We start from the raw sequence: 13,456 nt of genomic DNA on the forward strand, positions 1-13,456 counted from the left end.
TCCCCCTCCACCCCCGCCGCCGGGTGCCAAGGGTCCGGGAGTTCCGCCTCCGCCGCCTCCTCCGCCCCCTCCTGGCTTTGCTGGAGGAATGCCTCCACCCCCTCCACCTCCCCCAGGTCGGTTCGGAGCACCCCCACCACCTCCGCCGCCTGGTGTTGGCGGAGGCTGGCGAGCCAACTACATGGCTTCGCAATCAGCGCCTTCTCACCCAACTGCCGTCTTGTCATCTATTAGACCTAAGAAGAAACTCAAGGCTCTTCATTGGGACAAGGTCGATACTCCACAGGTAACAGTATGGGCTATTCGCGATCCCACTCCTCAAGCGAAGGAAGAGAAGTACAGCGAGTTGGCGAAGAAGGGTGTCTTGGACGAAGTCGAGAGGTTATTCATGGCGAAGGAGACCAAGATCTTTGGGGCCGGCTCCGGTGCCAAGCAGCGCAAAGACAAGAAACAGATCATCTCAAACGACTTGTCGAAGACCTTCCAGATCGCATTGGCCAAGTTTTCGCAGTATCCTATCGATGATGTCGTCCGTATGATTATCCATTGCGACCCAGAAATTATGGACAATATGGTGGTCATGGATTTTTTGCAGCGAGAGGAGATGTGCACGATACCTGAGAATGTCTCCAAGCTAATGGCGCCTTACAGCAAGGATTGGACAGGGCCTGATGCCGCTAGTTCTGAGCGGGAGCAAGATCCAACCGAGCTTACACGGGAGGACCAGATCTACCTCTACACTGCTTTTGAGCTAAATCATTACTGGAAAGCGAGAATGCGGGCTCTTGCACTGACACGCTCCTTCGAGCCGGACTATGAGCATCTCTCGACAAAAATCCGCGAGGTCGTGAGGGTCAGTGAGACCTTGAGAGACTCAGTCTCCTTAATGAATGTTCTTGGACTGATCCTGGATATCGGTAACTTCATGAACGACGCCAACAAGCAGGCTCAAGGTTTCAAGTTGAGCTCGCTCGCTCGCCTTGGCATGGTCAAGGATGATAAGAATGAGACAACATTCGCAGACCTCGTTGAGCGTATTGTCCGCAATCAGTACCCCGAGTGGGAAGGTTTCGTTGATGAGATTGGTGGCGTCATCGGAGTCCAGAAGATCAACGTCGACCAGTTGCGGGCGGATGCCAAGAAGTACATTGATAATATCAAAAACGTGCAGGCAAGCCTCGATGCTGGCAATCTAAGCGATCCCAAGAAGTTCCATCCACAGGACCGCGTGAGTCAAATCGTCCAGCGAAGTATGAAAGATGCCAGAAGAAAGGCGGAGCAAATGCAGCTTTATCTGGAGGAGATGGTCAAGACGTACGACGACATCATGGTCTTTTACGGAGAAGATAATACAGATGAAGGAGCTCGGCGGGACTTCTTTGCGAAGCTGGCTTCGTTCTTGTTGGAGTGGAAGGTGAGTTTCTGTGTCTGTTCGTTGTGGCGATGAAAACCATGGCTAATCCATTCCTAGAAATCGAAAGAGAAGAACATTGCCCTCGAAGAGGCCCGAAAGCGTACAGAGGCTTCTCTCGCCCGCAAACGTGTCAACGCCGGCCTTGCCAACAATTCTGGTGCAGGCGATGCACCGGTGTCTCCTGCTACCAGCGGTGCCATGGACTCGCTTTTGGAGAAATTAAGAGCTGCAGCTCCTCAAGCTAGAGATCAACGTGATCGTCGTCGGCGCGCCAGGTTGAAGGAACGTCACCAGGTCCGCATTGCTTCAGGTCAGAAGATCCCGGACCTTACTGGATCTGAGCCCGCAAATGGTGAAACACAGGCGGACAATAATAGTGCCACTCTCGTGGGCAGCAATGTCGCTAACACCATAAAGACCGGCCTTCTGAGCCCGCCAGGTCAAGAGACCGACGTAGACACTCAGACGAAAGAGCTGCAGGTGTCGGAGAGCGAAGACGTTGCAGACCGCGCTGCGAGCATGCTGCAAGGTCTCAGGGATAACATGGACAACAACGGAGAGCGTGCTCGACGGAGAAGAGAGAGCGCCGAGGAGGAACGTCGGAAACGCAGACTGAGAAGGAGGAATGGAGGAAATGCTAGCAAAGACAGCGCCGACGGTTCGAGTCTGTCGATCGTCCCAGAGCCCGCAACACCACCGCCCAGTACCGAAGCCTCAGCACTGAGTGAACCCGGCACGGCCAGTCCTTCGAATGATGAGAATGGGGCTTCACAACCTCCTCAAACTCCCTCTATTGTCGTTTCGCCCCACGCAGATGAGCATCACGGATCACCCGGTGACGAAAATTCCCTCGATGGCTCGCCAAAGCATCAACCTACAGAGCAGTCGGCTTGATCTGGTACCCATGGTTGCTGGTGGCTCGGCCGAAACAAAATCACCGAACTCTCATAATATAATGTTTGATTGATAGACTTACTGATGTCGTCGGGGAAACATTCCCCTATGTCTCTCAGTGTATAATATCCCCCACAGTTACTTGTCTTCACCTTTTCCTTTTGATCATTGCAGCCCACTTCTTTCTTTTCAGTCAACATTAGCTGCACGGTCATCTCTTTTCTAGATCTTTTCATACCTTCCTTGTGATTTGCTTTGACTCATGTTTCGATAGTACCTCGTCCCAACTACCCGTCATCCATATTTCGGCATCTCTTAATTTCTGTTCCCTTCTCTGCATATCTATCCAAGCTTCCTTTCTTTTATTCCATCTTTGTACATAGTTTCCTTCATTTGTTGACCGTCTCTTCGCGCGTTCCTTCGGCGGTTCGTGCTTTTCCGGTACTGGCACGACTGCTTGGCCCTTGTTGTATTTCTTTGGCGGTGGATCTTGAAGCGTCGGCTGTCTGGCGTATGGCTCGGCGTCTTTCGGCGCGCAGGCGTGACGAAGTGACGCAAGTGTCGTGTCGTTGAATATTTCCCCATGCATATGTTGGTCCCTAAAGTTTTCGCATTGACCTGCATGGTCTGTTGCTCTAGGTCAATAGATCAATGGAGCCACCCACTTCAAAGCAAAGTCCTAAACCCTGAACCACTTGACAAGTAGGCCAGCTATACACTCAAGGCTCTCTAAGCATTATAGGATGGTCTGTCTAACACGCAGATGCTGTAAATCGTAGCCATTGTTCCAACCCATGAACAAGCATACGGTCACGTGATATCTTGAGTGATAAAACGGGAATATCACCACTGGTTCTCCGCCCTCCACTTCCAACCACAACTTTCCACTCACCTGCCTGCGCATGCGAGCATTCGGTTTTTGGAGTCTACGGCGGGCTTTTACCATTCGCCCGTCATGGAGCCGATATTCTCGCATAGCAGCTCCAAGTCATGGAGTTTCTCTTGATCTAGCACGACAAGCCCAGCGGAGATTCCCCAGCACTTGCCGGCACTTCTCTGCATCTTCGAGCTTTCGATTCTCCTTGGAGGCCGATTCGACGATATATGCGCTCTCTACTGCTCCCGGTAGAGCAGCCATAGCGGTTGTACGAGTCTCTGGTTCCGCATGTGTGCAGGTAGGTCAATGTTGACAATCATTTCAGAGCGCAACTGACACATACTCTTCGACTGTTTGAATAGATCTATCGCGCCCTCTGTCCCAGTGCACCTCTTCCTCGCGCGCGCGTTGCCGCAGTACGCACCCTCTACGACCCTACACAAGAGCCGTCCGCCAACACAGTCCTCGATGCGGGCGCTCTTGTACTGTATTTCCCTGGACCCAAAACCGTCACAGGCGAGGACGTCCTCGAACTGCATCTTCACGGTGGGCCGGCTATCGTAAAGTCGGTGCTGGCGGCTATTGCCCGCAGCAATCGGCCGGAGAGTCTGGTCCGCTATGCGGAACCGGGCGAATTCACACGCAGAGCGTTCATGAATAATCGGCTCGATCTGCCTCAAATCGAAGCATTGGGTGATACGCTCACCGCTGATACGGAACAGCAGCGGCGCCTTGCTGTTCGGGGTGCCAGTGACGCTCTTTCGAGACGCTACGAATCGTGGCGCCAGCAGTTACTATATGCGCGCGGGGAGCTGGAGGCGTTGATTGATTTCTCCGAGGATCAGTATTTCGACGAGTCTCCTGAGGAGTTTGTCCGCTCCGTAGCAGGACAGGTCCGTGCGCTGCAGACTCAGCTGAGATTGCATATTGAAAATGCGTCGAAGGGAGAACTGCTGCGCAATGGGATCAAGATCGCCCTGCTTGGTGCCCCTAATGCAGGCAAGAGTTCCCTCTTGAATCGGATTGTGGGTAAAGAAGCCGCTATTGTCAGCACCGAGGAGGGAACTACTCGGGACATTGTGGATGTCGGGGTTGATCTCGGCGGCTGGTACTGCAAGCTTGGCGATATGGCTGGGATTCGGTCTGAGAAGAGCGCTTCCACCGGTCAGGAAACTGCGGTCATTGGAGCAGTTGAGAAGGAGGGTATCCGGCGCGCCAGAACCAGGGCTCTGGAATCGGACGTGGTTGTGTTGGTCGTCTCCCTGGAGGAAGGGACCAATGGCTCGCCTTACCGACTATCAGTGGACCAGGAGGTAATCGATGCGGTCAATGATTGTGTACAAGCTGGAAAGTGCATTGTTGTGGCCATCAACAAGTGCGACCGGCTTCCCGCAGCAGATCGGTTCGGCCAGTCACTGCATGACTTGAGGACGAAAATAAGGACGCTGTTTCCAGCCGTCCCGGAGAAGCGCATATTCGACATATCCTGCCACGAGGCCTCGGAAGGGGCTCTGCCTGAGCAATCTGATCCGGGGAACATGCAAGGATTCCTACGAGGCTTGATTTCAACTTTTGAAGAAATTGCATCCCCAGCGGGAATGGAAGGGGATGAGAATGGACAATATGATATTTCCTATTGGGAAGATTCATTGGGAGTGACCCATCGACAAAGCTCTAATCTACAAAGATGCATGCAACACTTGGACGATTTCCTGAACGAGACTACCCAAACCCAAACGCTCCAAACTCCCGGCTATGCTCATGATCGAAATATTGAGACTGAAATTGATGTCGTGATGGCAGCCGAGCATCTGCGATTCGCCGCCGACACTCTCGCCAAGATCACCGGCAAAGGTGAGAGCGGGGACGTGGAGGATGTCTTGGGCGTCGTATTCGAGAAGTAGGTTCTCGTGTGTGATTATGATAATGTTGCTTTGCGGCTAACATCGGGGCTTGATCTAGGTTCTGCGTTGGAAAGTGAAATTGCATATATATTCGTCGGTCTGACAATCTTCTGCATCTATACGGTTGCATCGCTTCCACCAAAATCGGCGTACTCCAGTCCCACAACCCATATCCCAGGCACCTCCGTTCGTTCCAACTCATGATGGCCGAGAAGAAGTTCAACCGGGTCAATATATACCGACAGACTCAGGTTGACTCTCGAGCGTTATTTAGTCGTCGTCGCTATGCACGTCGTTATATCCGCCACGACCTTGCATGGATGGCAAGCCGGGCAAGACGCCAGTGCAGGCGCGGCAGGGTACCGGATGGGAGGGCTTCGTGGACTGGGCAGGAGCGTTGTATCCACCTCTTCCCATTGATGTTGTCAGGTTAAGGAAGAGGAGAGGAGAGGACCGTTCTAGCTTCTAAGGTCCAATTCTTCGACAATCGAGTCCAAGAGAATGGTCTCAAGACCGGTAGGACTGACCAAGTCAAGATGATTGCGAACTCGTAGATGTAATTCATAGACTGAATTGAAAGCAATCTATCTAAAGAGTCCTACCCACAATATGAAGATGCTACTATTTATACTTATACCTATTCTCTGTTGTCTCCCGTCGAATATATGTCTGCCTCATGACACAAATCCGCCAGGCACCCACGGGGCAGGACAGACCGGACCGGAAATGACCAACTTTCTGCTTGTTAATCCTTTGAAATCCGATCTACGATCTATTTTTGCAATAAAGGATTATAGTATGGACTCTGATTCGGGCTCCTTCTCGCATATTCCGCGTCATTCTGTGCGTGACTTGCTTTCCAAGATGTATAGTACATAGTTTGGATTGATCATAGATGGCTTACATCGCCGCCGCCTTACAAATCGGCCAGACCAGAATTGAGTTGCGGGTCAATGGTAGGTTAATCCCGAGAAGACGAGAATACCTTTCCTTACTTTACTCATTTGCGGTTTCAGGGCAGATGACAAACGAGGCGTTCTTCAGCTCCTGTGGTGAAGGAATTCGTGACTGTTGCTTATCGTTGAGTCATAGGTGAATCAACGGGGAGTTGGCTGCGTTCCTATAGGGTAGGTATTTGGTCGGAGTTGGGCTCGGTGTTAGGGCTGTGCTGTTTTAGCTGTCTACATGGAGAGGATGATCTGGGACTCATATTCATTCTATCTTCGAGATGCAAATGTGATGAGTGAATAAATGAATAGTTGAAGTGATGCGAAACTAGCTAACCTCCTCCGTCCTCGCCGGCCTTTCTGATTGCTTTGAAGATCGCATATACAACATTCCGTTTCTGTTTCTCCCCGATGACCATGCAAACTGCAGTCGCCACAATGGCTTCGTGGGCTTTGCTGAGGAAGCTGTCATACTCATAATTGTCTCCTACATCTCCATTTGGCGTGTGTCCGAAAACACTGGATACCTCTGCCTTGTAGATGACTAGGACGCCATACTCTTTCTTCTCGATGCTGCTGAAATAATGAGCAAGAACCGCTTCGCCTTGGCTGTGGCCAGAAGCCGATGGTACTTGAGCAGTCAGTTTAAGGTGATGCCATGGCAAGTAGCGCTTCGACCACTTGAACTCCGCGGGGAGATTCCTCGTGCCCTTCCAGGCGAGCTCAACCCCGGCGTACTTCCACCGATAACACCTGGTGCGCGTGGATAGTGGTTCGATCCAACACAGTGCCAGCGCTTCGTCGGCACGCGCTGGTAGATGACCGACATCCGGATCGGAAAGACTATCAGAAAGACCGACTGCCTGCTGCGCATCTTCTTTGTTGGCCTTGGTCTTCATTTTCATTTTCTTCTGCTTCCGCTTCGCGTTCACGTCTCGATGGTACTGCTTGCCCGTTTCGCGCCAGAGTCGCCACGTGCGCACCTTGTAGCCCTTCAACGTGAGATCGTCGCCGGCGTCGATGCGGTTGTCGGGGTTGCTTCGTCGGTTCCAGCTCACTGCGCCTCTTGGGTCAATCGCTGCGATCATGTCCTTTCCGAATTGGAGGTTCCATCGTTTCCAGAACACGGAGTTGTGGATGAGACAGATCGGGCTTCCCTGCTTGCTACTGCCTCGTCGCAGGGTTCGCGGAGGGCGGTGGAACGAGATGTGAGGTTTGTGGACGAAGAAGCCATTTGGATCCGTCGCGACTTCGGGATTTTCCTTGAGGAACTTGCGTCGTTTCCTCGGTTTGATGGGAAGTTGGTGTGGTGAGATCAGGATGCTGTGCTCATTTTCTGGGTAGAGATGGTAGGTAGATATGCTGCTCTGCTGGGGAGCTTCTGGAGATGAGGTCATTTTCACTATCGCTTGCATTTTGAGAGCATAGCGTCTGCGCAGGTTCAATAGAGCGTTGCCATCTCTTATATAAATTTAACCCCCTAACACTCTCATTCAGATTGACGGAGGGAGGCGTAGCCAAGAACAACATTTGGTCAGGGAAAAGATCTGAACCATCGACTCTTTTCAGATTGAGCACGGGACTCGAATGTCAATCATGACAAGTGTAGAAAAGGGGCGCGGACTGTGAACTGGCTGATGCCGGCCACCAGAATACGAGGTCTAGTCTGTTGACCCAAGGCGAGTCGGACGCCATCCGACCACAGACGCGAACAATATAAACTGATAATTATCAGTGGTAGATATCAGTAGAATGTGTTGCTTGATTTATCGTATCATGTCTGTTCGTTTCACTGAATGGATTGAGTCCATACAGCTTCTGCATCATGAGAACAGCTTAAATATCAATATGCCTAGCAAAAGGTACTTGAATAAGTGTCGGACTGCCTAGAATGAGCTTAAAACTAGGCATCTGAATGACAGTCGCAAGTCTGGGGTTTCAGGGGATTCATAGTGCTGCGCGTCTTTGCCTATCGATGAGGGTTGCGATAATGTATGTCGCCGATTGCTGTCGTCTTTACCAGTTGACGGGGATAGCCAGTTGGCCGGAATAACCAGTTGGCGGACTATACCCGCTGCGAGATGAAGCGTCTCAATTTAGCTAAACATTTCGGCATTTGCAACAAATGATCGCAGCTCGGACTAGCTTCCACGTGCTGATAGAGAGCTGAGGGAAGTCGGAACAGGCGCCCACACCCAGGATCAGGGCAAAAGTATGGAAAATAATCATTTCGATCCCGGGTGTACTTGCGGGCTTGGTAGCACTCGAACGCCATCTCGTGAATATCGATAAGATCCACGCCCTTTGAGCAAGTCCCCGCTTCAAGGTGGATCAGCATGGCAGAGAACGACCCGAATGCTCGGTAGCAGCCGAAGCATTCCTCGTCGCGTGCGTCGTGCGTGCGTTGGTGCTGTTTGCGTTAGGAGACGGACAGACGGACAGTAGCATCTTAGCGAGGGCATGGGGACGAACCATGCGGTAATTGTTCTCGTTGCCAAAGTACCTGTCACAGATATTGCACCAGTTGTGGCATTGAATATCATGTTGGCCCAATTCGTAGGCTGAAGGAAAGTATCTTTTGCATGGTTCGCACAAGCAGTGCTGTTCGTCCAGGTGGTCTTCCAGGTCGCGCTGGGACGGAAAGTCCACTTCGAATTCGCAGAGATGGCAGATGTGATGCCGATGCGAGTTCCGCAGATGGTCGCGTTTGGAGTCCTCTGATACGAAGACGCGTTCACATCGCGCACACCAGAAGTGGTCCCATCGACAGTGCTCTTCCACGTCGGACCAGTAGTCAAACTGGTTCTGGCAGATGGTGCAGGTGTATTCAGGTCCATATCGGGGGTCTATGTCCTCAACCACATAGCGACCTAATTGACCCATTTTGAATGGATGGATGCTCGAATTGGTGGGATTAGAATGGAAATTGCCCCAGAGGTAATAGAGAAGAAGGTATACACAATCCTTTAAATAGGCAAGTGGATAAACCGCACGCGGCGGAGATCCACTTGCTGGAGAATTCCCCTGGTTGACGTCTCAAATATTCTACTAAGACACCAACATCATCATCATCATTATGGCATTATAGTCGTAAATACAAAGATTTCATTACATGCAAGCCCTTTTCATCACAGTCTTACTCCTCGCGCGCAGTATATACAGAAGATGAAGACTCCGAATCCGAGTTCACCATACCAGTTGACTCACATACAGGGTCAACGGGATTGAATGTGGATAGCAATGTTAACTTTGATACCGTCCCCCGACCCGGTTGTGGTGCGAGTACTTCAACCTCAGTCTCGGTTTCATGAACAGTGGAAACTGGAGAGCCCCTCCAGTACGGCAGAGAGTAGTCGAACCAAGGCTCAGAAGTAGAGCCAGTGTGAGAAACACTTGGCTGAGGTTGACGGGGAGCTGTATTTGACGAAGAAGACTGTACAGCTGCCTCGAATTGCCTGGATTGTGATGAACTACTTCTCAAGCCAATGCTGGTGCGTCTTCCTCCCCGCATATGCTCTGGTGTCGCGGACCGGCTCGGGGGCAGTCCTTGCTCGAGGGTAACAGGCAGCTCCTGAGGCGCCATGGCCGAGGGCTCAGCGCAGGGCTCTAGTGATCGAGTCGTCAAGGATAGCTGAGGGGCTACCGTCCTGTTATGGAGTGTTTCTCCTATAGCTTGAGGAGGCTGGGAAGCAAGGATCTGGGTCTGCGCGGCGAGTTGCCTGCTATCTTGGTTCAACAACCGCCGGACTTGCTCCTTCCGCTCCTCAGAGATGATCGCATGAGGGGCAAAGCCGATTCCCGCGGCGTCAAGGCCGAAACTAGTCCCATCGTTTGCCGATGCAGGTCCACGGTGAAGCAACAGTGCCAGAACGTCAGGATGTCCATAATACGCGGCGTAATGGTGTGGCTGCCATCCGGACTCGTCTCTCCGCACGACGGATGCGCCGTACTGGAGGAGAAGGGATACTACGGGGAGATGGCCCCCCATTGCTGCCAGACACAGTGGGGAATCTTCCTGTGGTCTTGTTTCGTATGCCAAGTACAAAGGGCAACCTCGATCAAGGAGGTTCTGAACTGCTGCTGCATGGCCGTGGCGAGAAGCGACCCCGAGAGCCCGGTCACCCTTGGCGTCTCTAGCCTCCAGCGAGGCTCCCTTGTCACAAAGCAGATTGAGGATATTCATCGATCCACGAGCGGCTGCGATGTGGATGGGTCTCTGCTTATTGATCTCTGTCTGCGCCTCGATGTTCGCGGTACTGATGAGCAGTAGTCTGGCAATCTCAAGGCTGTTGGCCAAACAGGCGTAATGGAGAGGGGTGAGACCATCGAGGCATCGTGTGTCGACCGGTACACCCTTGCGCACAAGTAGCTCTATCACCGCGAAACGCGAGTTCATGGCCGCAAGGTGTAGGGCTGTTCGCCCTAATTTGTTGGTTGCTGTCAGCACGCCCTTCTTCTGACTCAAGAGATCCACAATCTCGATGTGTCCATTGAATGCGGCCCAGTGTACTGCAGTCATGGAAGCATCATCCACACAATGAGTCGATGCTTTACGCTTGAGCAGCTCCTGCGCCGCCAGACATCTCCCCATTGCTGCGGCGCAGATGAGCGGTGTCCTTCGGTCACTGCCGGGCACATTGATATTTGCTCTGTTATCCAGGAGCAGTTTCATCACCCCTAGGTGGCCTTCTTCGCACGCATAGTGCAACGCTGTCATCATCGCACCATCTCTTGCTTCTAGATCTGCACCACATGATATTAAAAGCTCTACGATTTCTTCGTCGCCTCGCTTTGCTGCAGCATGAAGCGGCGTCGTATGATTTTCCGCTCGCACGTTCACCTTGGCATGGTGGGCAATCAACAAGCGGCTGGCTTCAAGCTGGCCTCGACCAGCCGCTAGCCAAAGCGCCGTCCTGCCCTGAGCATCTCGTGCCTCGCTGTCCAATTGCTCCAGAAGAAGCAGCTGAAGTACATCACAATGGCCGCGCGAAGCCGCCAGATGGAGAGCTGTAGAACCCCAGGCATCGACAGCATCAAGTCTCGCGTTCTTCTGAATAAGCAAATTGGCCACCGCCTCGTTACCACAGTGCGCTGCCACCAATAGTGCAGTCCTGCGAGTACTCAGATGCCGTGCATCAACTCCATGTCCACTTTCTATAAGCATCTCAATGTCTGCCAACCCTCCTGACTGGGCCAGTTTCACGATCAAAGGAGCTGTAGCCCCTTCAGGAGTCGTAAGATCAATGCTCGTCTTCAAATCTTTTTCGTCAACAGCGCGTGCTACTCTCGATGCCGTAGGGCTTAAACCGGACGACCTCGAAGAGCTTGACGTTAGGCTGCTTCGACTGAATTGTCGAAAGACCGAACGTATCTTCTCGCGCTTGGACCCCAACGGAGGACGAGCACTTGATGGCGGTTTTGAATCTGATTGCGATCGTCGAACTTGACTCTGGCTGTACTGGCGCGGAGCATGTTGTAGCGTCACGCTCGTGCTGTGACCATTGCTCATAACGATCGAATCGTTGGGACGAAGGGGCAGCGAGAAGCCATCTGTTTGAGAGAAGCTGCGACTGGTAGTGGCTGCACTTGCATAGCCTTCATCTATGTCAGATTTGGATCGGAAGTGGTGGCCTGCGTAACGGATTGAGGGAGAAGAGGCAAGCACTCTGTCCAAATCAGAAGCGACGTTGCTGACGGATGGCTGGTAGAAGCTCCAACTCGAACCGTGTGCCTGGGAGCCTGCGTAGCTGGAGCTCCGAAGAGTGGCCGTATCATCCGCGACTTTTTTGATGATCTGGCGGTTCTCCGCTCTCCGGAGCAGCTCGACTTGCTCGGACGATGAGCGACTATCGCGCTGTCAGCATATAACACGCATGTTAAGTACTCAAGGCCCCGACCATTGACACGCCTGTAACAGCAATTGCAAGGCCACCACCTGCGCATGGAGTCTTTCCTGGTGACCTCGCATAACATCCTCATTCCAAACCACTTTGACACGAGCTCTGAATCCAACGATAGAGTCCTGTCCTGCAATGTTCTGGACGAGGGACGCTACCTCTTCGGACAGAACCTCCATAACCGCCCGGCAGCCATCCAACGCGACATTCAATCCTTCAATGTACTCTTCAGATTTTGTCGTACCGCGGGCATTGAATTTAGCCCAATCCTCTAGGTGAGTCAAAGCTGATTCGATAATCGATAGCTCTCCGATGAGTGACTGGATGGTGAGATCGGCATTGCTGAATCTCCCCTTTAACTTGACCAAACCTGCGGTTGTCTGGGAAATGACTTGAGCGATTTGAAGGACTCCTGAGATCGCACCGATCCAGGTGAAGGGATCCATGGCGAAGATGGCTTTTCCTGGTGTAGCTCTGAGTCCAGCATTGGTCGGTCAGATCAGTGGAAGAAGATGTAGACAGCCACCGGCTACTATATTGGAATAGATATCAGGACGTGGATTGATGATATTTTAATAGAGAACAAAATTAAAAATAGAATGACAATGGACAAGGACGAGAAGAAGGCAAGAAAGACTCGAAGTGCACAGCCAAGCTGCAACACTAAGGGAGAGTCTGCAGGCTGACAGTCACGGACAAGGCTGAAACTGACGAGGAGCAGCGGCCCTTGTAAGTTATGGGTGATCGTTTGTTTCCCCTCATCTTCAGTCCTTGAACCAGTTCCAACACTGCCACAGTCAGCAGTTGTTGCTTGCAGTCAGATCTTCCCCTATTTGATATGCCAGATCTGCATGTTGGCAAACGAATATATGCTATGCTGCTAATGAAGGGCTACACCTGATTCAGTCTGACTTCTGATATCTGTAGTGCTTAACGAGATGGTAGTCCACCATTGAATATCATCGTTCGCTGTGGTGATGCCAGAAAAGGTGCGTCAAACGTCTTTTTATGCCCGGCTTTATTCTGACTTAACCGAATTGTCCGATGCTGTTGAATACCCCAGGCCCCAAGAGGATGTTGCTCCTCTCTCAAACATGCTTTTTCTCTCTATGAATACGATATTTCGTCAGGCATGAATCTGATACAATAGGACATTCTTTGTCATGGACATCTACTGTCTGAAACGCCATCTAGTTAAACAATAATAGGATGTAGGCAAGTACGTTGGGATTATCTCAGATGAAGTTGCACTTTTTACCATAATAGGATAAGTTGAAGCTATACAAGACGCGTGCTCAACACACTATATGCTTCCTTTTAGAGGTTAAGTCGATGATATGGGCAACCAAGACAAGATTCCCTGTGGCTAGGTCTTACACTAGACAACTATGAAAGTAATATGTCAAACAATTATCCCTGGCAGAATAATCCATAACTACCGATGTCGTGATTGAGGCGATGAGTCAATATTATCAAGAGCAGTGACAGATCCGCTCTCGGAGATCACTATTGATCTCCGGCGG

At 51.6% G+C, this 13,456-nt stretch overlaps 4 protein-coding genes across 4 annotated transcripts in view; 2 read left to right on the plus strand and 2 right to left on the minus strand.

Moving 5' to 3' along the window:
• The window catches only part of NFIA_051490 (formin sepA), a gene marked incomplete at both ends in the record, with an annotated part of 5,561 nt that extends 3,253 nt beyond the window's left edge, over positions 1–2,308 (plus strand). Inside the window, 2 exons of the mRNA XM_001257700.1 lie at positions 1–1,414; positions 1,472–2,308. The exon at positions 1–1,414 is cut by the window's left edge and continues 149 nt beyond it. Of these exons, the coding sequence (XP_001257701.1) occupies positions 1–1,414; positions 1,472–2,308 (2,251 nt within the window). The remainder of the gene's footprint in view (positions 1,415–1,471) is intronic.
• A 902-nt stretch (positions 2,309–3,210) lies between these two features.
• On the plus strand, positions 3,211–5,089 carry NFIA_051500 (tRNA modification GTPase; the record flags this gene model as incomplete). Its single annotated transcript, XM_001257701.1, has 2 exons — positions 3,211–3,483; positions 3,548–5,089. The coding sequence occupies 2 exons, from the start codon at positions 3,211–3,213 to the stop codon at positions 5,087–5,089; spliced, it is 1,815 nt and encodes a 604-aa protein (XP_001257702.1).
• A 1,279-nt stretch (positions 5,090–6,368) lies between these two features.
• Positions 6,369–7,433, minus strand: NFIA_051510 (uncharacterized protein; the record flags this gene model as incomplete). The annotated part of the gene is made up of 1 exon (XM_001257702.1): positions 6,369–7,433. One exon carries the CDS (start codon positions 7,431–7,433, stop codon positions 6,369–6,371), a length of 1,065 nt encoding a protein of 354 aa, XP_001257703.1.
• A 1,739-nt stretch (positions 7,434–9,172) lies between these two features.
• On the minus strand, positions 9,173–12,379 carry NFIA_051520 (ankyrin repeat protein; the record flags this gene model as incomplete). The annotated part of the gene is made up of 2 exons (XM_001257703.1): positions 9,173–11,882; positions 11,934–12,379. 2 exons carry the CDS (start codon positions 12,377–12,379, stop codon positions 9,173–9,175), a joined length of 3,156 nt encoding a protein of 1,051 aa, XP_001257704.1.
• Between the last annotated feature and the right edge of the window lie 1,077 nt (positions 12,380–13,456).

The sequence above is a fragment of the Aspergillus fischeri genome, genomic scaffold (genome assembly GCF_000149645.3).
Source record: "Aspergillus fischeri NRRL 181 1099437636266 genomic scaffold, whole genome shotgun sequence".
Lineage (NCBI taxonomy): Eukaryota > Fungi > Ascomycota > Eurotiomycetes > Eurotiales > Aspergillaceae > Aspergillus > Aspergillus fischeri.